General features: G+C 47.8%; 1 protein-coding gene across 1 annotated transcript; it reads right to left on the bottom strand.

Annotated features, from left to right (window-relative positions):
* Positions 1 to 3,720: 3,720 nt before the first annotated feature.
* On the bottom strand, positions 3,721 to 9,713 carry FXYD2 (FXYD domain containing ion transport regulator 2). The gene is made up of 5 exons (XM_006833982.1): positions 9,689 to 9,713; positions 6,670 to 6,708; positions 6,417 to 6,491; positions 3,899 to 3,935; positions 3,721 to 3,745 (listed from the first exon to the last, which is right to left on the bottom strand). Exons 1-5 carry the CDS (start codon positions 9,711 to 9,713, stop codon positions 3,721 to 3,723), a joined length of 201 nt encoding a protein of 66 aa, XP_006834045.1.
* Positions 9,714 to 10,144: the final 431 nt, after the last annotated feature.

Below are 10,144 nucleotides of genomic sequence, written 5' to 3' on the forward strand. Positions count from 1 at the left end.
ACTTTCCCAACCCTCACAGATAGCCTCTACCACTCCTCTGGCATTTTATTGTATTGTGGTGGCTTGTATGTTACTATGGAAGCTATGCTACGGGTACTCCAAATACCATCAGCGTCACCAATGGTGGACAGGTTTTGGCGGAGCTTCCAGATTAAGAAAGAGTCAGAAGAAACAGAGGTGGACCACTTCTGAAAGTTCAGCCACTGAAAAACTTATGAATTATGGCAGAATATTGTCAGATATGGAGTCCTGGTGTGGTGCTGTAGTTCAAACTTATCAGCTACTCCTCGGCAACTCTATACAGGGTCACTATGGGTCAGAACTGACTCGACTACACTTAACAACAACATTGTGAGATATAGTACCAGAAGATGAGCCCCTCAGGTTGGAAGGCACTCAAAATACAACTGGGGAAGACCTGCCTCCCCAAAGTAGAGTTGAACTTGGTGACATGAATGGAGCAAAGCTTTGGGGACCTTCATTTGTTGATGGAACACAACTCAAAATGAGAAGAAACAGCTGCAAACATCTACTAATAATCAGAACATGGAATGTACAAAGTATGAATCTAGGAATGTTGGAAGTAGTAAAAAATTAAATGGAGCCTATAAAGATTGGTATTGTAGGCATCAGTGAGTGGAAATGGGCTGGTATTGGCCATTTTGAATCAGAAAATCATATGGTTTACTATGGGGGAAATATCGAATTGAAGAGGAATAGCATAGCATTCATCAAAAAGAACATTTCAAGATTTATTTTGAAGTACAACGCCGCCTGTGGTAGGAGGGTGGTAGTGGCTGTGTGCCGCGGAGTCAGCTCCGACTCATAGCTGAAGAAGACAAAGTCAAGTATTATAATGAAATGTGCAAAGACCTGGAGTTAAAAACGCGAAAGGAAAGAACACTCAGCATTTCTCAAGCTGAAAGAACTGAAGAAAAAAATTCAAGCCTCAACTTGTAATATTGAAGATTCTATGAACAAAGATCAGAGACTACAGACTGCAATATGGATTACACTCCAATGTAAAGAAAACACAAACTCTCACAAGTAGACCAATAAATAACATCACGGTAAATGGAGAAAAGACTGAAGTTGTCAAAGATTTTGTTTTGCTTGGATCCACAATCAACACTCAAGGAAGCAGTAGTTAAGAACTCAAACAATGTATTGCATTAGGCAAATTTGCAGCAGAAGACCTCGTTAAAGTGCTCAAGAGCAAAGAGATACATTTGAAGACAAAGGTGCAACTGATCCAAACCATGATATTTTCAACGGCCTCATATGCATTTGAAAGTTGGACAATAAGTAAGGAAGACCTTAAAAGAATTGATGCATTTGCATTATAGTTTTGGCAAGAATATTGAAAGTACCATGGATTGCCAGAAGAATGAATACATCTGTCTTGGAAGAAGTGCAGCCAGAATGCTCCTTAGAAGTGAAGATGGTGGGACTTCACCTCTTGTATTTTGGACATGTTATCAGGAGGGACCAGTCCCAGGAGAATGATATCATGCTTGGTAAAATGGAGGGTCAGCCCAAAAGAGGATGCCCCCAACCCAGATGGATTGGCACTGTGGCAGCAGCAATGGCTTCAAGTGTAGCAGCAATTACAAGGATGGTGCTGGACTGGGAGCTGTTTCATTCTGTTGTGCATAGGGTCACTATGAATCGGAGCCAACTTGAACGCCCCTAAGAACTACAGCAATAACAAACGCAGTCTCAAATGCGTGCCTTCTGTATAGATATACTGAATTCTTTTTATGGGGTCATCTGGCCACATTTTACTTGTCTTCATGAGTCCACATTCAGAAAAGGGTGTCACAAAGACCTGGGTGCTGAGTTGTAAGTACTTGTAAGCTTCCCTCAGCATGGCTCCTGACCTCCACTGAAGCTGCTTCTGCCAACCGGACTTCCCTTCTTTGCTATATAACAGATGTGTCAGGTTTACACCTTCCCTGTTCTGTCCCAGGTGACTCAGAGGAAGACTAGGGGCACGGAGGAGGGCTGTGGGGAAGGAGGCCTCATCCAGGAGGGGTGAATTCTAGCTCTGGATGTCATCTTGGTCAAGTCACTTCTTTTTTCAGTGCTGTCTTTCTGCAAATGTTGTTATCCTTGTTGTCACTGAGATGATGCTAACTCATGGCGGCAACCCAGTGTGTGTCAAAGTAAAACTGTGATCCCTAGCGTTTTCGATGGCTGATCTTTTAGCAGTAGCTCTCCAAGTCTTTCTTCCAAGGTGCTTCTGGGTGGATTTGAACTGCTAACCTTTTGGTTAGCGCTGTCCAGGGGCTGTTCTGTAAAATGAAGTGTCTGTTTTGCTCTCTAAAGACCTTTCTCACTCAACCCTCTGTGGCTCTGTGGGCTGTTGGTAGTCTTCAGGGCCCGGAAACAAAGAGGATAATTTTCAAGAAGAATGGTGACTCACCTGCATTTGTCCCCACAACTCTTCACACATCCGCTACACCATCTTCCCACATGCTCTGGTCTCTTGCAACTTCATTCCTCTGCCAGTTCTCCCCTCTCCTTCCTCAGATGTTTGCAAACACAGACACTAGGTGGCGCCAGGATCCCACCACCCGTCCCATATTTCAGGAGGCATCTGTGGGGAAGGGGCTCCTTACAGAGAACAGAAACACTCCTTTGGGGAGGATGCTGCAATGGACCCGGCCACCAGCATTAGGACGTGGGGTACCGATAGGAGGGGCAGTCTACCACCGTCTCCAGCTGAAATTGCTCTGGGAGGGATCCTGCCTGAATGGGCCAGGCTGGAGGAAGGTCCTTCCCTGGAGCCAAGTTGGCACCCAAGAGTGGAAAAGGAGTAGCCTGTACTGTGCCTCAGTCCCAGGGTCTGGAGAGTGGGAGAGAGAGCTGGTCCTTGGTAGAGCTGGTTCTCAGGATTGACCTCCTGATCTACCCCTGTGCAAAGAGGTACACTTGGTGAACGCGGCCGTGTCGCTGGCTATCTCTGCAATCACTGCCACACGGCGCCCCCTGCCTGTGACAGATGCCACAGCACCACCAACAGCTTGGACTCGCCACTGGCCACTGTTCTCTCTGCCTGACATTCGAAGCCAGACTGCGTCCTCTGTCCCCAGGGCTCTCATCAAATCAGGGGAGTGGGGAGAGAGTCGATATTGGACTTCTACCTTTAATAGGCAAATGGGTACCTGAGACGTTAATTAAAAACAAAAATGATGGGCTTCATTTGTACACCACCTAGAAGACATGGGCCAGGGACTTCTAAGAGGAAGAGAAGAAGGATGCAGGAGGCAAGAGAAGGGCACCCTCTTGGAGCCCGGTTTTATTATTAGCATGAGGGTGACTGGGCAGGAGGATGTGATGCCCACCAAGAGGTCCCACGGAGCCTGGCGCCTCCATCAGTCAAAGCATCATAGCCCAGGGAAGACATCCTGCTGCGAGAGGGAGTCCTTGGCTTCCCAGCCAGCCCTGACCCTGAAACAATAAACCAGTCAGTATTTGAGCTGAGAGTGGGGACAGATGTTGGGACTTTGGTTCCTTGCTTTGTCCCTCTTACCTCTGTCTAATGGTCCTCTGCTCCACGCTTGGCATTTAAAAACACATGAGGGGCAAAGATAACCTTGCTGGTGGGTTTGTGACCCTGAAATCCCAATGGACCCATCCCAACCAAGCTGCTTTCAGTCAGGTCCCTTACTTGTTCCTCCACAGCTCCCTTTCCCACCCCTTTCATACTCACCTGGGTTACAGATCATCTTCATTGCCGTGCCTGGGAGTGGGGGAAAGAAAAAAGACAGGGTAAAGGCCAGTGGGGAGGGGGTAAGCCCCTGAGACTGGGGATCCTGCCTCACAGGCCTCAGAAAGGAAACTCCCGGGTGGGCATCCACCCACGTTCACACAGGTTCTCTGGCCAGGCACTCACCTACGCCTCTTTTGGCCCCCACAGCGGAATCTTTTGCCTTGAAGAGAGCAAAGGAGGTTAGTGAGTTTTTATATCATAGTTCTCGCCTCCCAGGAGGTTCCCTCTGCAGCAAGGACTCAGGTCTTCTCATCTGGCCTCCCTCCCTCTCTCTGACAACACTCCCACAGTGTCTGACATGGAGACCTCTTTTGACTGTGTCTCTCTTCACAGAAGGTGGGACCATCAGCATTTCAGAGCCTAAGTCAGTCAGTCAGCAAGCATTTGTTAAGTTCATCTTCACTTTTGGGTCTGAAGCGGGCTGAGCACACTGAGGGCAGTGGCTGAGTCTGGGCCACCACGATGCTCCCGCACAGGGTCTGGCACACAGCAGTGGCTCAATAAGAACTTGGTAATGAACCTGGGAAGGGTGGGAGTAAATACAGAGCCAAGGCCTCTGCTCAGCTTGTCTGCTCCCACTCTGGTTGCTAACAGCCCGATGGGGAAGACCAAGCCTATGTGTAAACCAAAGCACTTAGATACAGGCTTGGTGGGCTAGAATTTCAGGACAAAGCAGTGTGTTTGTTGCCCTTATGTGTGTCCAAACAGAACTGTGCTCCAAAGGGTTTTCAATGGCTGATTTTTCAGAAGTGGATTGCCAGCCCTTTCTTGTGAGGTGCCTCGGGATGGACTAAAATCTCCAACCTTGCAGTTAGCTGCTGAGCATCTTAACCATTTACAACACCCATGGACTCTGTTTAAGGTGTCACTTATTTTCTTTTCACTCATTTGTGCATCTGTGTATTTTTTTTTTCAGGATGTACCAAAACAAGTCAATGTGCATTTATTAAGTGCCTGTTGTGTGTCCACTGAGGCTGGGGGACAATATAAGTTCTCTTCTCTCCTCTAGATCACTTGACATCTACACTGGATCCTTATTTTAAAAAACAAACAACTTTTTGTTGTGAATTAGGTGAAGATTTACAGAGCACATCGATTTTTCATTCAATAATTCATACACGTTCTGCGTCATGTCATTGAGTGAAATTGCCACAATGTAACATCACTTATTCCATGTCCTCCCTGCGCTTCCTGTTTGTATCCCTCCTTCTTTCCTAACGTTTCCTGCCTTCTGAAATCTGTCCCGGAGCAAATTCTGCCCTTTTGATCTCAAATAGTTGACTACTGTAAGGAATGCATACTGAAAACCTGTCTAACGCTTGACTGAAGGTTGAACCACTGGAGTGAATTCATTCCCAGACCTGACTAAGGGCCATAGTCTCTGGGGTTCCCTAAGTCTCTAACTGACCATGACCCTTGGTCTTTTTTGTGATTTTGAGTTTTAGTTCACATTTTTCTTCCATTCTCTCCAGGACCTTCTAACGTGGTCACTTTCAGATCAGTTGGTACCATCTAGCTCTTCTGATCTCAGGGTTATTGAAGCTGATGCTTGAGTGAGCCATTGACCCACTGGACTAATTGTTTCCATGTGTCTTTGATTTTCTCTGCTCTGCTTTCCCAGACAGGGAGAGACCAATAATTGCACCTTAGATGGCCACTCGTGAGCTTTAAAACTCCAGTCTGTACTCACCAGAACAGGAAGTAGAATGTTGACTTTGTGGGCTATGTTATGTCGGTTGACCTTGGTGTATCCTGAAACTATGGTCTTCAGCCCCCAGGACACTGGATCCTTCTTAAAACCCTCTCTTGGCTGACACATCTTGGGTACTAGTCCAAAGTCTATTTAGCAGATGCACAAACTGATGCCCATAGGGCTCAGGGTCCACATTAAATTCTCAGCAGAGTCCAAGTCAGAAGTGCTTTCCAATAGTCCGGGGTCAAGCGGACCTGGGTTCAGGTGAACCTGGTTCTGTTTTCTTACTGGCTAAGGAGCAATTATGGGTAAATTGCTACACCTCTTGTCCCTACAGTTAATGCACATGGCTGCGATCCAAAAGATTGCGGGTTCCAGTTGGTCCAGAGGCACTTCAGTTGAAAGACCTGACAACCTGTATCTGAAGTCGGCCCTTGAAAACCCCTATAAAGTTTAGCTCTGTTCTCACACATATGGAGTCATCAGGAATCAGGATTCACTTGAATTGACAACAAGTTTGGTTTTTCTGTTTGGCTACACGCTCAAAGTAGGTCTCAGTTTTTTCATCTGTAAAATGGTCCAATAGTAGCCATCCCTCCATGTAGCGGAAAGGATTATTAAATAGGCTAAGATGTAGCTGAGTCTAGGACAGTTCCAGATTGGGCTGGCCCCTCCCTGTTACCAGGCCTTCATTTACATTAGAGGGTCCTCTCTCAGCAGCAACCCCTGGATCCACTAGAATAGAGGGGCCTTGTTCTGTGGGGTCCAAGAATCAAATGGGGCAACATTCCAAGAAGCCTCTTTTCTTTGACCACACTCTGAAGGGAGGTGTCTGTGTGTAAGGACACACTCCTCTTCCTGGGATGTGAGAGAAGTCAGCCCCTCCACCTGGGAAGCCAGTGTGCCCCTCCCCCAACCCCTACCCTTCCTCCACCAGGGCCATCTTACTGAGGATGATGATGAGCCCCACGACGAAAGCTAGGCCAGCGAAGATCAAGCCCCCATTGCGGACAGTCTCGTAGTCTCAGGAAGGAGAAGGCAAGAGAGGTGGGATGGGTCATCTCTCCTGGTCCCCATCCTGCAGTCCCCCCAGTCCCTGGGGCGTGTGTGGGGCATAGCAGGGATGCAGAAATGGGCTAGGTTGGGATGAGGAGTGCAGAGTTTAGGAGGGGACAAGGGGAGCAGGGATCCACTGGCTTACCATAATAGAAAGGATCCACTTCATCCTTGGAGCTGCTACCTGAAGAGGGAGCCAGAGAGGACTGAGAAGGAAGGAAGGGCCAGAAACCCCTGTGCATCTCTTCCCAGTGGCTCAAGGACATCCAAACCAGCAGAGGGAAGTTTGGGGGTCTGCTAACACCACTGCTCTGATCGCATCTGTCCCTGGCTTCTTCAGACTGCCAATCTTTCCAAAGCAGTATCTATGTTTTCTGTGGAGGACTCAGAGACTGCTTCTTTCAGGCTCCTTGCCCTTATTCAACAGTAAGAAAGAAAGTGAAGGCGGTATTTCCCACCAGAAGGTTTTTCTCTCCATCAGTAAATCAGAAGGTGTTTAGCAAGTATTTATGAAGGAGTGAATGAATGAATAAAATAGATTCTTAAGGTGAGATTGAACAGAAGGAGGATTATTATTATTATCTTTAGTCAAGTTGTTCCAATGACCCTGCATAGGGCTCTGAGGAGTGACTGGTGGGTTTGACCCAACAACCTTGCAGTTAGCAGTCCAATGCTTATTCTACAGCACTACACCAGGGCCCAGAAGCAGGGTTACTGCTATTGTTCTTAAGTGCAGTCAAGTCAGTTCCTACTCATAGCGACCCTTTATAGGGTTTCCAAGGAGCGACACAAGGTTTGAACCACCAACCAGACCAGGACTCCAGAAGGAGGGTTGTTGTTGTTTTTAAGTGTTGTCGAGTCTGTTACAACTCATAGCAACCCTGTGTAGGGTTTCTGAAGAGCAACTGATAAGTTTGAACCACAGATCTTGTGGTTCAAACAGACCTTTCAGTCCAGCTCATTGACCCACAGCTCCACACCAGGATTCCAGAAGGAGGGTTGTTGTTGTTATTAAGTGTCATTGAGTCAGTTCTGACTCATAACGACTCAGTATAGGGTTTCTGAGGAGCAGCTGGTGGGTTTGAACTGCTGACCTGTGATTGGCAGTCCAGTGCTGATCCCACAGCACCACACTAGAAGAAGGGTGGTGGTTATGAGCCATGGAGTCGATTCTGACTCATAGTGACCCTGCAGAGGGTTTCCAAGGCTGTAAATCTTTACAGGAGCAGAAAACTTCATTTTTCTCCTGTGGAACTGCTGACCTTGAGGTTAGCAGCCGGACTCATAACCCCTAAAGCTACCAGAGCTCCAGAAGAAGGATTGTTGTTGTTGTTGTTAAGTGCCTTCGATTTGGTTCCAACCCACAGCGACCCTATATAGGGTTTCCAAAGAGCAGCTAGTGAGCTTGAACCACCGACCTTGCAGTTTAAACTGACTTCACTGAGGCTCAATTTGGTGACCTGTCTGCCCCAAATCCCAAAGGAACTGGAGGTAGAATTGGGTCTTGAAGCCAGGTCTCTAGATTCTTTCCATGCTCTTAGGTTGCCATCCTCAGAAGGAAGCTAATCTATTTAACAGGCATTAGTATTGTGCTGATTATGTGCTAGGCTAAGGGCATTACAAAATAGTAGCTAATTTAAACTACATAACAACCCTAGTTGTTATAGTGAAGCATTACAATTATTAGTCTGATATAACCCATGATAGAACAGGGGCATAGAGAGGCTAACTAACATTCACAGTCAGTAAGCAATAGAGCTGAGATTTGAACCCAAATAATGGGTAGCTTAGAACCTAGGTGTTTACCCACTTTGCTATTCTGCCTCTTAGGTGATAGGAGGGAAGGAGACCTTTCAAGTCACTGACCCTGCCCACTACCTTCTGTGACATTTCCCACCTTGCTTAGGAGCCGCTTAGCATCTAGCAAATGCCATCCTCTGCTCTCCAGACCTGTTAATGGGGTACCTTTGCCCTTAGGCAGCCGGAGGGCAGCTTGGCCAGAGAGCACTTCTGCCAAGGCTCAGGGTGACTTCTCTTTCCTACCTGACTTGAGCCCCTTCTTGGCACCAGGGCAGGAGTGCTTGTGGCCCACGGAATATGCAAATCAGCAACTCCACTTTCTTTCTCACAACAACCCTATCAGGTCAGTAAAATTCCCATTTTACAGAAGAAGAAACCGAGGCACAGAGAGGGTGAGGAACTTGACTGAGGCCACATGATTAGCAAGTGGAAGAACCAGGATGTGAATTCAAGTACCAACCCCATCTCCACTTGAGGCAAACTCATAGACTCCATTGTTCTCCTTGGAAGGACTAAACAGCCCTAGGTGGACACAGACCACTGGTCTTGTCCTTCTGCCCCTCTATGGGAGACCTCAGGGCCTGGTGAGTCTGCTGTCCCCTGAAGTCCATTCGCTAAGCCAGGAGAGGACAGGTGAGGAGGGCTCAGGCCTGGCTCAGGAAGGCCAGAGGCTAAGGGGAAGAAATGGGGGACCAAGAACCCTGCCTCCATACAGACCCCTTCAAAAGCTGCCTTCCCAGATTTGGTGCAGAATGTGTCCAAGGTTACAGAAGGCAGGGTTATATCCACACCATGACACCACACCAGGAAACCAGGTCCTCCCTGGCCACCTCATCTTGAGTCATTTGAGGAGCCTTCCCCTCCTCCAAGAGCCTCACTTTTTCTAGATCCAACTCAAAACCCACTATTGTCCACAGATGTCCTTCATAGGATGCCTCTAAGAGTGGGCTTTGAACTGGGGGCTCTTTCCTCGAAGCCAGTCAGGAAAGTTGCCCAGAGAGTCCATCTCCAGTACAGCCCCTCCCCAGCTAGCCCCCATCCACTTCCTGCTCTGAGCTCAAAACACTCCAGCTGAGCCACTATCCTTGGAGCCAGAGCAGGTAGGTAACACAGAGTCAATGCTGGGCGGGTGCTCACCTTCACCAGCTTCTGAATTTAAGGCATTGTATTTATGGCTAAATCTTCTTTTAAAATGCAAATTTTCTAGGGAGGAGGTTGGGAAACCAGGGTCTCTAGAAGGAAGGCAAGGGTGTCTAGAGAGGCGAGAGGCCCTGGGGAGAGTGGGGTTCAGCAAAAACAACCCCAATTCACACATAACACACACACACACACACACACACATGTGCATGCATAAATGCACTCACCATTGTCCATAGACAGCCCTGTCATCTCCCCAGCTGACTCTCGTCTCTTGCTAACCAATTCCTGTTGACTCTGCTCTGAGGAGAGTGTCTAGCAGGGGGATGGGTGGGTACGAGGTGGGGGCATTAAACATTAACAGTGCCAGGTAATATTTACCCTGGTCACAAGAAAAGCCCTGGTGTGGATGATGGGGCACCCGTTGCGGTGTGAGGAAGGGCAGGGAGGAGCTGGCCGAATTTCCAAACCCTCCCAAAGGAAATTTCCAGAGAGGATCTAGGTACAGGCCATCAGTGGAGTTCTTCCACCAGCTGGAGGAGGCACAGTGTGGTAGAAATAATAGGGAAGTGGGCGTTTCAAAAACAAAATTTCAATATATTCTCTACCTGGGATCTAAACCCCAAGCCCTAACAGCTGCCCTTCCCCATCCACTGTGGATGCTACTGTTGTGACCAGTGTTC

Source organism: Chrysochloris asiatica, unplaced genomic scaffold (genome assembly GCF_000296735.1).
Source record: "Chrysochloris asiatica unplaced genomic scaffold, ChrAsi1.0 scaffold00008, whole genome shotgun sequence".
Classification (NCBI taxonomy): domain Eukaryota; kingdom Metazoa; phylum Chordata; class Mammalia; order Afrosoricida; family Chrysochloridae; genus Chrysochloris; species Chrysochloris asiatica.

Excerpts from the sequence above, each read along its gene's own strand:
- FXYD2 (XM_006833982.1), bottom strand. The coding sequence starts at position 9,713 with ATGACAGGGCTGTCTATGGACAATG. Across the intron at positions 3,936-6,416 it reads GGGGCTCATCATCATCCTCA|GCAAAAGATTCCGCTGTGGG; the intron begins GTAAGATGGCCC and ends GCTCTCTTCAAG. Across the intron at positions 3,746-3,898 it reads GGGGGCCAAAAGAGGCGTAG|GCACGGCAATGAAGATGATC; the intron begins GTGAGTGCCTGG and ends CCCCACTCCCAG.